The 17,480-nt window shown below is 40.1% G+C and overlaps 1 protein-coding gene across 1 annotated transcript in view; it reads right to left on the bottom strand.

Moving 5' to 3' along the window:
• The window catches only part of GADL1 (glutamate decarboxylase like 1), a 115,503-nt gene extending 106,372 nt beyond the window's left edge, over positions 1 to 9,131 (bottom strand). The window contains exons 1-3 of the mRNA XM_008153863.3: positions 9,122 to 9,131; positions 6,850 to 7,022; positions 1,684 to 1,810 (exon numbers count right to left, since the gene is read on the bottom strand). Coding sequence (XP_008152085.2) covers positions 1,684 to 1,810; positions 6,850 to 7,002 — 280 coding nt within the window. The 5' untranslated portion in view covers positions 7,003 to 7,022; positions 9,122 to 9,131. The remainder of the gene's footprint in view (positions 1 to 1,683; positions 1,811 to 6,849; positions 7,023 to 9,121) is intronic.
• Positions 9,132 to 17,480: the final 8,349 nt, after the last annotated feature.

The raw sequence follows: 17,480 nt of genomic DNA, 5'->3' as shown, positions 1-17,480 counted from the left end.
TGCCTTTAAGACTCAAACAACATCAGTTCCAACTTTCTATTTTTTTTCTCCCCCGCCTATAAAAGGTTCCGTAAAGGTCCTTGGCTTTACACAATGTGAATATTCACACCAAACACCAGGCTCACTGGCTTGGCATTCTCAATCACAGGACGCCCAGCCTGACCAAGAACGACAGTGCAGGAGGTCTATTTCCAACGTTGAGTATTTGGGAACCATTTCAGTTAGTGACCTCTTGTTACAACTTCCAGCATTTGGTTTTAGGTTATTTTTCCTCTTTCAACCAGGGGTTCAATGAAAAACAGAAGTATCAAGAGAAAATGTCTTTTTAAAATAAAACATGGAAAACTTCCTCTAATCAGACAAAGGAAACCAATCACGGTTGCAAGTAATTTTAATTAGATTTGTTTTTGTTTGTTTTTTTAGTTCTGTGTTAATTTATGATTGATTTCCATGGTAACGTTATGGAAAATATCTAGTAAGCTGAAAGATCTTCTGCATTAAATGTCCTTCTACACTTCTGACATGCACTAGAATAATAAGATATGTATCTCTACTTTTGAAATGCTAAGTGGGTTTTTGATACATACACCAGACTTTCCCAAGGGAATATAAACCAATTATTTTTAGCCAGGATTTTATGATGTTCCTTCCACTACATTTAGTTCAGCGTCAGAATTCACACAGCATAATGCCTGCATAGTCTTAAGTACTAGATTACCTTTACATCACACTGAGAAATGCATATTTTGGAAAATTATTCTCCTACTTTAAGAACTTGTTCCCTGGGAATATATGAACAGTCAGCTGGAACAGTATTCAGCACAAAACTGGCATCATGTTACTGCATTTACAAAGATCACAGTTGTTAAGCATTGTTGTGAAACTATCACAACATAAACTCACCATGTATAGGATTCATTTTTTATACCTTCCTAAAGGTTTTTATTTTTTGATCCTAGTAGAGTTGATAAAATAATTTGGTCATCACCAACTGCCCAGAGTTAATAAGTATTTTCCAAATAAATCTATTCCTATTTATATTAAAGACACATTCTTGAACCTTTTTTTTTTTTTTGCATATTCTAGGCCATTGAGATTTGAAATCCCTTACAAATTCTATAATCAAAGTATCATTTGCCAGTATGGATCAACATAAGAAATGAGAAGCGGCAGTCATGGTATATGGTCTTAATTATAAGTGGGGAATGGGGATCGCCAAGGAGTGGATAATATTTACTTGTGACCACCAGCACCAACAGTTTTGCTCTCATTTTATTTTTGGCCTTTACCACAAATCTGTAATAAGGGTTAAATGGACCATTTAAAAACTATCAGAACCACTTTTTTAAAACATATTTTTATTAATTTCAGAAACGAAGGGAGAAGAGAGATAGAAACATCAATGATGAGAGAGAATCATTGATCAGCTGCCTCCTGCATGCCCCACACTGGGGATCGAGCCCGCAGCCTGGGCAAGTGCCATTGACCTGAATTGAAACCAGAACCCTCAGTCCGCAGGCCGACGCTCTATCCACTGAGCCAAACCGGCTAGGGCAGAACCACTATGTTTTGATCCAGGTTTCTCATCCATAAACACTGTCATACTCAGCTTTACCATGAGGTAAATAAATCCTGAAGGACATGTGCTTATTAGAGGTACTGATCAAGGAAGTAAGTTCTTACTAGTTTTGACACTGTAGCGTATGACATCCCGGCAGAGTTCCAATAGCCTGTGGTGTGGCTCTCCTGTGTCTCTCATCTCCAAATCAAGAAGCTGTTTCAATTGTTCAGGAGGCTGCCATTCACAAACCTGGAGGGTTAGCAATGAAACGGTTAACTGAGCACCCATGAGGCCAAGTATTGAATGAATATTAGAAGCATTAACTCTAACCTTATGGAGCTTCCAGACAAGTGGGAGAGACTTACAGGGACTTACAGGTGCAACCACAGTGTAGCATGAAAAGAGCTCTCACAACAATGCAGAAGTCATTAAACAAATGAGGGGCCTCGCCTTAGATTTGGAAGGTCAAAAATGTCCTAGAGCAGTGATGGCGAACCTATGACACGCGTGTCAGCACTGACACGCGTAGCCATTTCTGATGACACGCGGCCGCTGAGGTGGCCGCATGCCGAGGATGAAACATTTGCGAAATAATGTTTCTTCCTCAAAGTGACACACTACCCGAGTTATGCTCAGTTTTTTGGCGAAGTTTGACACACCAAGCTCAAAAGGTTGCCCATCACTGTCCTAGAGGAACCACGCCAAGTTTAGGGATGGGGTAGTACAAGGGGCATTCTAGGTGGACATAATAGAAGTCACAAAGGCTGAAATACGAATACAGGAGCCCAGGACACATGGGAAGAATGAAGTACGTTTAGTGCGGCTAGAAGAGGCAGTTTGAGGAAGGGAGAGGCAAGAATTAAGGCTGAAATAACAAATACCTGCCAACTAGTCTCTGTGCTTATATCCTTGCCTCATAGTCTACTAGCAATGTGGCATGGTCATTCCTCTGTTCAAATATTCCCAATGGGCCCCCATATTCTTCAGGGTAAAACCAAAGTCCGTACAATGACCTAAAAGGATCCTGTATAATCTGCTTCCCCTGGTAGGGTTCCCCTTCTAGTTGCATCTAGCACTACTTTCCTCTGGCTGACTCTGCCCTGCCAACTCTTGCTGTTCTTCAGTGCACCAGGCATACTCCCATCAGGGTCTCTGCACTGGTTGTGCCCTCTGCCTGGAATGCTCCTCCTCCAAATATCCCTAAAGCTCATTTCCTCACTGCTTCCAGAGCTCTACTCAAATGCCACTTGCTCAATGACAGCAATTCTGATTCCCTTATTAAAAATCACAAGCTGCACATTACCCCATCTCTACCAATCTCTCCTGACTTTTCTACTCATCATTTTTCTATAGCACTTATCACCTTCCAATATTCATTATGTCCTATATAATCCTTATGAAAACGGAGACATTGGTCTGTTTGTTCACTGGTCCCAAGTAAATGATGCAGAGCCGGCCACCTAAGGGGATGCTCAATAAAGATATGAGGATGAAGTAAATGAATGAATGAAGAAATAAGCAAGACTCATATCATGATAGGCTTTATGTGGCATAAAGTGTGAACCTGGCACTAAGGAAGCCATTGGAATGTTTTGGATGGGGGAATTATATCATCATATTTGTGTTTTGGATAATAGCTTTTGTTGCTATGTGGAGATTCCAAGTAAAATTGGAAATAAAGGTTACTGTAATAAATCAGGCAAAAAAAGGTGGCAGGCTGGATGAGGGTAGATACTATAAGAATGAAGTATTTCTAGAGATATTTGAAATGCTAAATCAATAGAACTTAGAAATCAATTTCACAGTGAGGATGAGGGATAGGAATAACCAAGGACAATCCTGAGGTCTCTAGCTTGCATGCATGGGTTGATGGTGGTGATAGGGAGAAGCATCTGGTATGGCGGGGGGATGATGAGTTTGGAGAATATTTAGTCTAAGGATTCTCAAGACATCCAAAGGGGTGTAGCAGTTGGTCTGAATCTCCTGTGAAATATGAGGAAGAGAGGTTCAGGCATACACCATGATAATCAGACATGGTTAACACAGCTCAGAGAGAACCTACAGCAAAGAGGAAAAGGTGCAGGATCTCACCTGAGTAATGACAACACTTAAAAACTGAGCAAAGGGAGAGGGGCTCGTGTGTGAGGTGGGGGACATGCTGAAGAAGCAGGGAGAATCCTAGAAGAGTTGAATGCTATTAACACAAAGAAAAAAGAATGTTCTGAGAAGAAGAACATAGTCATCGCTGTCAAATCCTAGTGAGAAGCCAAATTAGATAAAGACTGTGAAGTGCTCATGGGTGTTGTCAACAAGGAGGTGTTCTTGGCAAGAGCAGTGTGACTTAGAGGGAGGAGTGGAGGCCAGATTGCTGTGAAATGAGGGTGTAGGAGGTGAGGAGATAGAGGGAGGGGGGGGAGACAATTTTTTAAAAGTTTGGCTGTGGAGGGGAGGAGAGAGACAGGGGAGTAGTCAGGAAGTGAGGAGACCAAGTGGTGGGAGGTTGTGGGAAACAGGAGGAAATACCAAGTTGTCCAAGAGGTATGAAATTAACCTCTGATGTTAGGACTACAACAGGCAGAGGTAAATCAAAAGTAACAGAAACAATAAGAAGAATTAACTAGTGATACACACAACAACATGGATGAATCTCAAATACATTTTGCTGAGGGAAAAATAGCAAGATTCAAAAGGCTATGTGTGATATGATTCCACCTATCTGACATTCTGGAAAAGACGAAAACCACAGGGACAAAAAACAGAGTAATCGCTGCCAGGGTCTAGAGTTGACTATAGAGGGCATAAGGAAATTTGGGGGGTGATAGAACTATTCTATATCTTGATTGTGGTGATGGTTCCATGAATTTTCAAAACTCATAGAACAGTACACCAAAAAGAGTAAAATTTTACTGAATGTAAATTATGACTTTTTTTTTTAAAGGCAGCTAAGAAAGTGTGTTGGGTACTAGAAGTGATCATCTCACGAAGTGTGGAGATGTATAAGCAGGTAACTTTATTTTTTAAAAAAATTAAGTTAAATGTATTGGGGGGCACATTGGTTAATAAAATTATGTTTCAAGTGTACATTTCTATGATACCTCATCTGTACATTGAGTTGTGTACCCACCACCCAAAATCAAATCTTCTTCCATCACCATATATTTGACCTCTTTACCCTTTAGTAACCCGCACCCCCGTCACCTTTTAATGGTACCCTGTTGGATCTCTAACAAAGTAGGCTAAGTTAGTGGCATAAGAACTTCACTCCCTCCCTCCACCCCACATAGCTTTCTATCCACGTTCACATGGATAGTCTACACATCTGCTATATTGTGATTGACTTGTGTTTCCTTAATTGATAACTTAGGATCATAAGCCTACCCTTCTCATCTTATCTCCTATTAGTTCCCTATATGAACACTTTTTTTTCTAGGCAAAATGGTCCCCTTACTATGTTAAATGCATCTTGTTCTTTTACAACTCTCTTTCCATATTTAACTTCCTGCTTTCTTCAACACACAGAGGCTGACTTCTCTGCGCCCATCAAAATCTTACTTAACCTTCACATTCCACCTGAGAGCTCAAAGTGCCCACCGCTCTGTGAAATCCCCAAAGTCAGCCCCAGTCACAGAGCATTTATCACATTCTTATGGGACCCCCTCTTCTCTTTTCCAACCAAAACTTATTCTTCCAATTAGATTATAAATTCGGTTCAAAGCTGAGCCTTTCTCTTATTTTTCTCTATATTTCCCTGGGCTAAATATAATGCCTTACCCATAACTAACACTCAGTTAATATTTAATGACTGCATAAAGGCCAATTATAAAAAATCTTACCAGAGGAGCAGTGTGCTCCAAAGTAAAGCAGGTGCAAAATATTTCACAAGTACAGATAAGACCATAAAATAGGCAATTATAAATATATAATTAGGAAATATCAGTGATTTTGCCTTGAACATAGCCATTCAAAGTTCACAATTCATTTAAATCTATTTTGGTATTAGTTTTCCCAAATGCATGTGATCAAAAATTCAGAATACATTCCGCTTCACATTCAAAATGTTTTTTAAATGACTTTTATTTCCGACTAATAGAATTGGAATAAAAATCTCTCCATCTCTATTTGTTGACCCATTTGTTGGTAACCCAATTCACACATAAATGGTGATCAATGAGAGGAAGGATAATTTGGGGATTTTATGAAACATATAGAGGAGTAAGTAGTTAAAGGCATAGACTCTGAAGCCAGACTGCCTGGGTTTCAGTGCCAGCTCTGATGCTTACTAGCATGTGATCTTAGGCAGAGTACTTGACCTCTTTGTATCTCATTTTTTTCCTCATTTATAAAATGTAGTTACTAAACAGTACCTGCCTCTTAGGGGGCCTTAAGGATTAAATGAACAAATACATATGGCGTGTATTTGCGCTTTATGGCCTTATATGCCTAAGTTGTGGAGTCCCAGACAATCTCCCAGCAAATAATGACTGTTAAGAGTTAACCCTTCCATTCCTGGCCAGTGTGGCTCAGTGGTTGAGCATAGCCCTATGAACCAGGAGGTCACAGTTCAATTCTCCTTCAGAGCACATGCCAGGGTTGTGGGCTTGATCCTCAGCAGGGGGCATGCAAGAGGCAGCCAATCAATGATTCTCTCCCATCATTGATGTTTCTATCTCTCTCTTCCTCTCCCTTCCTCTCTGAAATCAATTATACATATATATATAAACTAGAGGCCCAGTGCACAGATTCGTGCACTGGTGGGGTCCCTCGGCTTGGCTTGTGGGGATCAGGCCACAACCGGCTCTCCAATACCCCTCAAGGGGTCCCGGATTGTGAGAGTGTGCAGGCCAGGCCGAGGGACTCCACCAGTGCACGATCAGGGCTTGGGAGGGACTGCAGGAGGGTTCTAGGGCATGTCCAGCCCGTCTCGCCCAGTCCCAATTGGCTGGACTCCAGCAGCAAGCTAACCTACCGGTCGGAGCATCTGCCCCCTGGTGGTCAGTGCTCATCATAGTGACTGGTCGAACAGTTGAACAGTTGGATACTTAGCATATTAGGCTTTTATTACATAGGATATATTTTTTATTTTCTTAAAATGCTAACCCTTCCAGGAAAGCAGATATGGGGTGGGGAAGACAAATGCAACTTTAGTATCTGGGCAGCCCCTTGAAACAAAGGTATAGAGGAAATTCAGTGTGCACTTCCCATTTCCCTTACATCTAGCCATCCAGATTTTTTTGGGGAAAAGCATCTTTCCTCATTCCTGGGATTGCTTACAGACTCTTTCCTTTTACCTTCTCATTGACATCTGTCGCCTTTAAAACCACCTCTTCCATTATTAGCCTCCAGGCCTCTTCAACAAACTTTTCTCCTGCCTTTGCGTCTGTGGTGGGACCGTTCAGTATGACCCCGTCCACAAGAACAGCGCTCTTCTTAGTTGGAACCATCTCTTGTTGATCAGTATCTCCTGGAAGCACACAAAAAAACCCCCACTGTGTATGAGAGATAATCTAAGTAGACCACAACAAAACACAGGGTAAAAAAATGAGTCACCACCCCAGCTTCAAATGGCATGGTTTACTGTATTTTAATACATTTGCAGCATTGAAGCTGACAGTTTCTTATATGGTGCTCAAGAGTGGAGTTAGGGAAAGAAACCTCTATGTTCCATTCCTGCAGCATCTTGTTCGGCATCAGGGAGTGTGGATGAGCTCAAATAATTTAAATTCAACCGATTTTACCCACTCTTACAAACACCTTTCAAAAGATCTTGGTAAACACAAAACTCATGTCTACTGAACACACCCTTTCTTGTAATTTCTTAAGGATCTCCCGCTTACATCTCCTCAGCCATTTCCTACTGAGAGAAGACAAAAGAAAATGTGAGGCATGATGGTTTGCATACACCCGTATTTAATGGCTTTAAACTTCTCAAACTTGCAGTTTAGGCCCAGGCGGAAGGATGGAACAGGACATTTTTAGGACGACACAGCTGCTGGTCAGTGACTAACGGTTAAAAGTCAGCATCAAAATTTATAGCTGAGAATAAAGGACCATCCTCCACAAAAATAACATTGACAACTGAATCCAGATATCCAATTAATATCTGCTACACGTGTTGATTTGTTTGTTTTTCTTTGTCTAAATAGTACCTCTCTCCCTCCTTATAATGTTCATGTTCATTTAGATGTGTTAATTGAGAGAAACAAGTTTTGTAAGTATTTCTCAGCCCTGCACCTAGCCCAGTGCCTTACGTATACTGTCTAAAACTGCCTTAAGTATGCTGATGGTCTAACTGTATTTCAAATATATTTATATTTATTGAGGGCTCTAAGAGTATTAACATGTATTATGCTGTTGAGTTTGTCTTCTCCTCAACATTAAATGTTTTGATAAAGTCCTGAGGTGTATAAACTCTTTCATTCTATTGCTGCCAAACTCAAATGGTATCCCTAGAGGCAGATGGAAATGTCACAGGAACATTCCCCAACTTGGGAAAGATGGGACCTGCAGTGAGAGATCAATCTTTATCCTCACACTGAAGGCTGAACCATCCAGAGCTCCGATGTTGGATTTTCGTTCCCTCCCTCACATTCACTTATCTTTCACTTGAAAGGATGTATTTAACATGGTTTAGGGCTGAATGCTGAAGCAATAGAATTTCACTTTTAGACGGAAATGCTTTACACCTAAAGGCACTTTCCTTCCCCCAATTTTAGGTCCTAAAAATAAACTGGAAAAGAGGACAATTATTCAGGAAACCCTGGTTATGTCAGTAGGCAGTGCTATTATTAAGCACACAGAAAAAGTTAGTGATTTTTTTACCTCATTAGTAGGATTGTGGGTTTTTATTGCCCAGGGAATAGCAGCCTCTCAGATGAGTCTCTCCTCTCTCCTCCCTCTCTCCCTCCCTCCTTCTCTTTCTCTCCCTCTCCCTCTCTCTCTCTTCCTCTCTCTCTCTCTCTCTCACTCACACACACACACACACACACACACTAAAAAATGTCAAATACCGACTTGCAATTACTGAAATTGGAATTAAAATGATCTGTCTCCATAACGACAAATTAAAGAAATGCCCATAATTCATACAATTATTTAGAAGGAAATACTATAAAAACTGGGTATAAATTATTCCTCTTTTCTTGATAGATATGTTTCATTTCTACTGCCAAATGGCATCACATGACTCTTCCTCCCCCTGCATTTTCCCAAGTGGGAAAAGACCCTCTGGAGATTGTACAGTAGGTCACACTGTGATCTTTGGGGATGCAACCCTAGGACTTCCAATCTAACTGCTGGAGTTATAGTGGTTAATAAGAGACTTTCAATTGAAGGAATCTTCCATATAGCCAGAATATGACTTCTTTTTATTACATTCTTTCCTGAAACCATCAAATACTAGTCCAAACCACCATCAAATGCTTACATTAGTGCAGCAGCCTCCCAACTGATCCCCCAGCTCCACCTATACCCTGCATGCCATGTGGACTAATCTCAACATGGTAGCTCCTATGTTCCTTTGAAAAGATAAATCAGATCACATGATGACTACTGTACTCAAACCATCCAATGGCCATTTATCTCATTAAACCAATGATCAAGTCCTTATAATGGCCTCTATGGCCCTCAATGAGCCACTTTCCCATTATCTCTTGGACCACAAGCTTCATCTCTTATTTCTGTCCTCTAAGCTCACCACTTTGGCTTCTTCAATATTCTTCAATTTTTTTCTTAAATACCAGCTTCTCAACAAGGCCTTCCTTGATAACCCTACTTAAAATTGCAACCACTTATTTCCCCCCGCCTTCTCTCTCTTCTTTATTTGTTGCAGACTCTAATAAATGCTCTAAAGAAAATTACCTGAATGACTTGATAGAATACAGACAAGAAGTTATTTTAGAACCTGGTCAGGGAAAAGCATTCTGAAGAAGCCACATTTGAACTGAGACATGAAAGAGGAGATGGAGCCAGACCTGGAAAAAGAGACTAGTCCAGGTAGAAGGAACAGAAAATGCAAGTAATCGGTAAATTGGCCTCTTAAAGAAATAGAAAGAGATCAATGTGGCTCAAGTGTGAGAACAAGGAGAAGGCAGGAATAAGTGAGATTTGGAGAGACAGATAGGAGCAGATCAGATAAGGTATTTTATTCTAAAAGCAACAGGAAGCCATTTAAAGGGTTCTAAACAGAGGAGCAACATGATCTAGTTTGCAGTTATAAAAGATTACTCTGACACCATGAGGATGAAGGACTGTCAGAGGCAGATGTGGAAATAGGGACATTGCTTAGGAGGCTACTGTAGAAGTCCAGGCAACAGATCATGGCAGCTTTGATCTGGAAGGAGGCAGCAGAAATGTAGCAAAGTGGGAGACATTTTGGCGGTAAAGCCAAGAAGACTTGCTGATGAAGTAGATGTAGGGGGGTCAAGAAAACAAAAGAACCTCAGGTGACTCCTGGGGTTGGGGCCTGAGACACCAGGGAAATGCTGGGGGCCATACTGATATGAAGGCCACTGGAAAAGGACAAGTTGGGTAAGTGGGTGGTAAGGTGGGGGTAGAGTATCAAGATTTTTTCACTGATTAGTAGAAAATGCTTATGAGGGGGTAGAAACAAACATCATGGCAAGAACATTCATGACAAAAGAGCAAGCAAACATGAACTAGGAAGAAAAATGTATGCGTCTGTCTGTGTCCAGGAAACCTCAAGAACTGCTGTTTATCCAAGGGGCAGGGTCTGTAAGTGGGAAAAGTGACTACTGAGAAGGAGGCATGGTGACTGATCTTACAGGAGCTTGAATAGAGACTGAGGAATTTAGATGTTACCAGTACTTGGTAGGTAACGAGCAGCCATTGAGAACTTCAGACGGAATAGGAGAGTGATTCAGAAAGATGCAGTGAGTACTCCTGTAGCATTCAGATGGGAAAACAAGAACTGGAGGTGGGGAGATTTGATGGCAATAATCCAGGCCAGGGAGAGGGAGGACATGAATCCGATAAAAGACAAGACAGTAGGTTTATATTTATTTTAATCTCTCCCCTACAATAGTGTTCCCAAAAACTTGGATCCAAGAATCCTGTGTCTTTTAAGGAGCCCTGCCTGTCCATGGGTAGGATAGTTTTCTATCCTCCAGTAACTCTGTGTTCTAAAATGATCGTTAGATGAAAACGTTACAGAATAAGATAGGAACAAAATCATTTTGTGCATCCATGCATGGGCTCCTCCCTTGCAAAGGGTGGATGAAAGTATAACATTTCTGGGAAGTGACATCTTCCCATCACCCAGGGCTTTAATTTATGAGGTCCTGTTGCGTTAGCATCTGGGATGCCAGTGAAATGATGATTCGGATTCTGTTGAGACACCAAGGCATTGCCTTCGACAAAAGAACTGGGTCCATGAACATCATCTATTCTCTAAGAGGACAAGCTCCTCAGAAGGGGATCTCTGAAACAGCCCCCCAGCCCCCCCCCCTCCCAAAATAAAGCAGCCGCCAGTGCCCTGTCAATGGTCAATTAATGCACGGTGCACCATAAATCCCATCTATTGATTTTTAATTTCAAAAATATTTTCCTTTCACTGGATACCGGGCCAGTAACTGGGTAGCCTTCTGATATTTTCAGAGGAGTAAGTTTTCCAGAGACATCTATCATCTATTCCTATTGCTTGAGTAAACAGTACTTAACAAACTTTGTATAAGGTTGTTGTCATACTGATAGGAAGCTCTTAGGAATCCCCCCCCACCCCCACCCCACCCTCCTACCTTTAAACCTTATGAACTTTTCTGATGGGTACAAGTTCAGTTGGGCTCCAGGAGAAAACTGGATTTGGCAAACCTGCAGGGTAAATTGCAGCCCAGGCTGTAGAGCTTGGCTGTGGATGATGTACTTTTATTGGGCTCAGAGGGAGCTATTCCTCCAAGGTGCAATGTGTTCCCCAGGAGCCGTACACTGTGTCTTCCTTCGCCTTCAGTAGCCACTGCCAGTTCCTGCGGCCATTTCCCCCTCTGCCATCTTGGCTTCTTGTCCTCTCTGAGTCTTCACCTTGCTCATTATCTACATATGTTTGTAAAGCATCAGATTTTACTTGTTGCTTTATCAGTGATGCCTGTCTTTTCTGAGATTTAATACCAAGTAGGTAGAATGCCCAATTTGAGTTTCCTTGTTTGCTTGGGGCGTTGTTGGCCTAACCAGCATTGAACTGGAGTCACGCTTCCCCCAAGACACTGTCTTGGGCGGCACCATCAGTTAAGGTTATCTGCTTTTCTGGGTATCTCCAAGTCCCAACTATTCCATATCTCCGCAATTGCCTTGGCTCCTATCTTTCCCAAGGCCTAATTATTTAGCTCTCTCTCTACTTCTATGACTTCTCCAAGATCCTTTCAATATACTCCCCCTCTTAGTGAGTGAAAGTCATTCTATATTCTGTGAAACTAGGGAACCATAACTAATACTCTGAATAACTTGGCATCTTTAGGCATTTCGACTAAGGAAAGTTAAAACAACTAGACACACCTTACTATAAGTATACTCTCTGGTTCCTTAGAGTCTCCCATGTATTTGTATTGTTCTCCAAAGCTGGAAGGTCACCCAGTCACAATCAGAAAATAAATATAGTGTTTTCTTCTTTCTCTTTTTAAAAAACATTCTCCTTAAGTATAAGTCTGGATGCTTGAGGTCAATGGGTAGAGTACTCTCTTAGCAAAAAAGAATCTAGAACAATACTGGCAAAAAGAAATATAAAACAAGCCATTGTGTGACTTTCCTTTCTAGAAGTAGTATGGCAAAAAGGAAACAAACAAAAAAAAAATACACTGTACTTATTAAATAATAATTAACATTTATTAGACCAGGAACTGAACTAGGCATCTTATATGAATTACCTTATTTAATCCTCATAATAAATCTATGATGAAGATACCGTTATTAACTTCATTTTTCAGATAGGGAATTTGAAGCCAGAGAGATGAAAAGAATTGTCCACATCACATAGCTAGTAAGTGGTAGAGTCAGATGTTAAAGCCAAACAACCTAAGTTCAGAAGTGATGTTATTACTACATTATTACCTTTTTCACAAAAAGCAAACAAGAAAATATTGCTTCTTGTGCCTCATAAACCACACTAAACTATCTGAACACATATTTTGTATTCCGAAGCAAGAAGCGATTATCTTGGAACTATGTATTAAGTTGCAATGTGATGCAATTTAATATATAGTTTTAAAACCAATTTGCTAAGTGTTGACTTCAGGATTTTAAATGTATTCCACTTAACCAGCAATTTAAATGAAAATTTAAATAAATGCTATAAATGGCTGCCTCGTTTGCATGACTCATTGATTAACTCTGATATGAGGCTTATCTGTACTCAGGGTTCAGTCTCCCAGCCTTGGCCTTGGGAAGATCCTCTTCTAGGTGAGTGAGGGCAATTACTCTCAGCTTCTTGGTACCTCAACACACATAATGTGAGGCCATCCTAAAATGCAGAAATCTGCATTTACCAGAACCCTTTTGTAGAGTTTATTAAATGTAATTGGAAAAAATACACTATGAAGCTGCTTGGAATGGCAGTAAGATACAGCTCAAAGAAAAAAAAATAGATTATCTAAACTTCCTTCCAAAGAGGGAAGGCAAATGCATTGCTAAGTGGGATATACAAATTTGGGGTCAGACATGAATTGCTCAGTGATATAGATTTTCCTTCTTATCCTTTAAGCCATATAGAATTAGCTTTACCTGCATATAAAATCAGAGCAAATATTCTAAAAAAAAAATTTTACCTGGGAGCCAACACAGTCACATAAACTATATTATAGATGATGCCCCTGATATGACAAATGCAGGAGCTCTGGGGATGCCCACATGTCTCATTGCTCCTCTGGTGTTGCTAAATGAAATATTCACAGAATACCACACAAACAGATCATAAAGACTTGGCATAGGTATGCCACAGCTGATACCCACTCATGCATGGATTTGTATCCATCCAGAACTTGTGCCAAGGTTGCTTTTGCCAATTTTGTGTAGGAACATGGGATCTTAGAGCTTGACAAGCATTTATAGATCATTTAGCAAATGTCCTCATTTTTTTAATTTAAGGGAACTGAGATTTACTGGCACACACAGTGTTTGATGCTTTGACATGCTCTTCTACGGATCTGTCAGAGCCTCTCAGGGTTGTCCACACTTCACCTCTCATAAGAATGTAGAGCTTATTTCACATAATAATTGTTAGCATTTATTTAGCATTTACTATGTGCCAGGTTTTTAGGAAGTCCTTCATAAACAGTAGTACATTTATCACACATAAGAACCCTGTGAAGACACAAACAACTAAAACTCACTCTGATTAAGTTAAGCAGACAAATAATTTATTGGGAGGGTGCATGTTTTCTAGAGTCGTGTAACAAATTACCACAAAATTTAGTAGCTTAAAACAACAATGATGTATTATTTCTCATGATGCTATGACTTAGCTGGGTAATTCTGCTGGTCTTGTCTAGGCTCACTCACACAATTGATCAACTTGCGTGCTGGCTTGGAGCTGAGCTTAGCTGGGAAGATTGGGATTGCTGAACCTCTCTATCCACATGGATTTTCATTACCAAAGAGATTAGATGGCCTTCTTCACAAGGTACAAAAGATACAAAGTAGTGAAGGCACTCATGTCACATGCTTTTGCACAAATTGTCATACACTTTATGAAAGAAGAATCAAACCAATTCTACAAATACGGAAATGAGAATCAGAAAGGTTAGTTAACTTGATGAAGATCATATAGCTGTTGTAGTAAATAGCAGAGCTAATATTCAAACCATAATTGATGTAACGTCTCTTCTTTTTTCATTAAACCATGCTTCCTCTTTCATCGGGGAGATTGGACTAACACACACAAAACAATAAAAAAACAATTAACTACTAAACTGGCATATTGTATTGAACACTTCTGGGCAAAACTGTCATCATATGTATGTTCCACAATTACTTTCTAAAATTCTGTTTTGTTGTGCCATCAGCTTGAAAAATAAGGCCACCGATGAAGAATATTAGGAAATTGAATTTTTCATAGATTTTCTTTCTCCTCTATCACTGTTTCATACAAATTAGGTACTGAAATAAAACTGAGCTGATGGCATAACAGAATATACCATGATGAAAATACATATGAAGAAAATAACTTCCTTGAATGTATTCTTTGACCCACATAGCATCTGAAACAACAGATATGTCATAAATGTCCACTAAGTCTCTATCGATTGTGCAAGTCAATACAAAGCATTAGGGGATCAAACAACAAAGGACGGAGAATACTGAGTTGGGAATAGACTTATCAGCTAAGAAACTCAAACAAAGGGAGGACTTAGCAATATATTTCATGGGCAAAAAATGGAGTGTGGAATTTTAAGATTTGTCAGTGCTGCAGCTAAATCACCAAAACAGATTTTAATATTTAACGATGGCTTGCTGACATCAAATAATTCAGACAGTTGCTCTGTAACATTTCCCATTAAGAGCTCTTGAATGCTGAAATTTTTAAACACTGCACCAAGACATCTCAGATGCTGGTGGAAACAAAGGAACAAACAAACAAACAATCCAATTCTGATTTAACCCATATTTTGCAGGGATGACTTCTGACTTTTAATTATCTGCTCTGACAATATGCATAGAAGGCATCCTCTGGAATTTGAGATGGGGGAGTTTTAGTTGAACTCTAGCCCAATGTAGTTCTGTAAGTAGTACTTTAGTACATCCTGATTAAGCATGCTCTCAGCTAAATGATGCACAACAATGACTTGCCATACTCTGTCAATGATTCTATGGCTAATGTCAGTTTTTCAATTAAATTCCTATTCATGTAATTAACATAAATCACCTTCCAGCATTTCTGAAAGTGTTCCTCACAACACACTCAACCCACTTCAGGCATAGAAAGCTATGTTATCTCAAGAGCATCTCTGTACTATTTTGCTTAAACAAAAAGTTTGTAGCCAGGAATTAGTGAAGGAATAATTCAGCTTCAAATGATCATATGACTGGTTGACATTTGCCACCCATTGCTTTTCCCCCTTTAAAGAATGGAGCACTTATCTACTAAGCCTCACTTACCATGGGGCACTTCATCAGGAGACCTAAGACCAGCTTTGTGCATATTTATCTTTGGCAATTACACTGCTGAAGTCAGTGCCTGTTTCAATGGCGGTGGCTCAAGCACCACTTTCATGTATTGCAAGGCTATTTGTGGCACCATTACCTTTATGACACTCAGATATACTGAGAAAACATAGCATCTTTATTTTGGTCCCTAATTCATCTTGTCTTCCCTTGAGTACCCATTCCTGGAAAGAGGTAACAACATTTATTTTAATTTAGTCCAACCTACTTAAAATTTGGTCAGATATAATAAATTGAACAGTCCCTTTGGGCAATGCTCAGTTTTACTGGGTGAAAGTGCTTGACCCCTCAGACTTCCATTCCCCACCTCACCTAGTACTGTTCTTAATGGTTTCTAGTTACATGGAGAGAAAAGCATGTGTTACTCAACTTTAAGATGGAGGAAGAGTGGTAGGTCCTTGAATCAGTGTGGTGTCCACTGGCACCTTTGTCTCTGGGCAATCTCACTTATCTACGTCTTTACACCTTTCCCATCTGACAATCAGGGCTGAGGCATAATCATGTTCTCTTTTCTCTCATCTTGGCCAGGTACTGGGGGTGCTTGCTGTTGAGGGTGGTATCCTCTGGGCTTATGCCACATCCTTAATGAGGTATCTCATCAGGTTCCCCAGTAGAAAATAGAGCAGGTCCATCCCCTGGTTTCTGCCTTCCTCCTTATCAGAGTGGGATTATGGGAGGATCAAGGGTACACAATCCTGCTACCTTCCTTCGAGGGTCCTTCTGAGTCACCTCCACTCCTTAAGGAACTAAATCCAGCCTCTCCCTCTCCATCTGACTTCACTGAATCTTCACTTTTGCTTGGAATTAGTTCCAAGGTGGTCTTGTTTCAGGTGATGTTGGTCAAGATCTCTGTTGTTGTCTTCAGTATTTCCATAATCTACTACCCCTCCCTGCCCTTAACTTGGATCGTAAGTAGTAAGAAATAGAGACCAGGTCTTTCAACACTTGCTTCTCATGCTTCAATCTCTCTCTCTCTCTCTCTCTCTCTCTCTCTCTCTCTCTCTCTCTCTCTCTCACTTTCTCTCTCTTAATTTAAAATATATATATTTTTATTGATTTCAGAGAGGAAGGGAAACCTCCTGGTTCATAGGTTGACACTCAACCAATGAACAACACCAGATGGGCTCAATCTCTTTTTCTCTCCCCATTATTAACTCAGATTATAGTGGAGATTTTTGTTATTGCCTCTTCCTACATTAACTATTGCTTTTTTGGATCCTAACTTCATGGATAACTTTTAAAGGTATAAAAGGGTATCATCTCTGTGCTAAGAACAAAATTGCATGATTACATCTTCTAGGCCTAGTAGATCACGTTAAAGGGAAAATAAAAGAATTTAGAAAGCCCTATCTCAAGGCAATAGCCTGACTTGTAAAACTATTGCTTTGCTTTGAAACTCTTATTTTGGCCACTGGAACCTAAACAGTAATTGTTTTTCTCTTTGCATTCTACCTGTAAAGATCATATTCTCTCTCCAGGAATACAACTGCTGGTAAAGAAGAGCAAGGTATTCAGAAAGAGCAGAAAAGCATAATGATATTATTTTGAATCTGCTCTAAAATTGGATTATGGTGAGGGATGCACAATTCTGCAAATTTACTAAAAATTGCATTGCACATTCAAACAGGCGAATTTTATAATATATAAGTCATTCCTCAATAAAGCTCTTAAAAGTGTAAAAAAGAGTGAGAGACAGTTCTTCAGCACCCTGTAAGCTGTGCTGTGGGCCTCTTAGTGGTGGTGCTGGTGGGAGCAG

This window comes from Eptesicus fuscus, chromosome 18, assembly GCF_027574615.1.
Source record: "Eptesicus fuscus isolate TK198812 chromosome 18, DD_ASM_mEF_20220401, whole genome shotgun sequence".
Lineage (NCBI taxonomy): Eukaryota > Metazoa > Chordata > Mammalia > Chiroptera > Vespertilionidae > Eptesicus > Eptesicus fuscus.
This window is presented reverse-complemented; position numbering and strand designations above follow the sequence as displayed.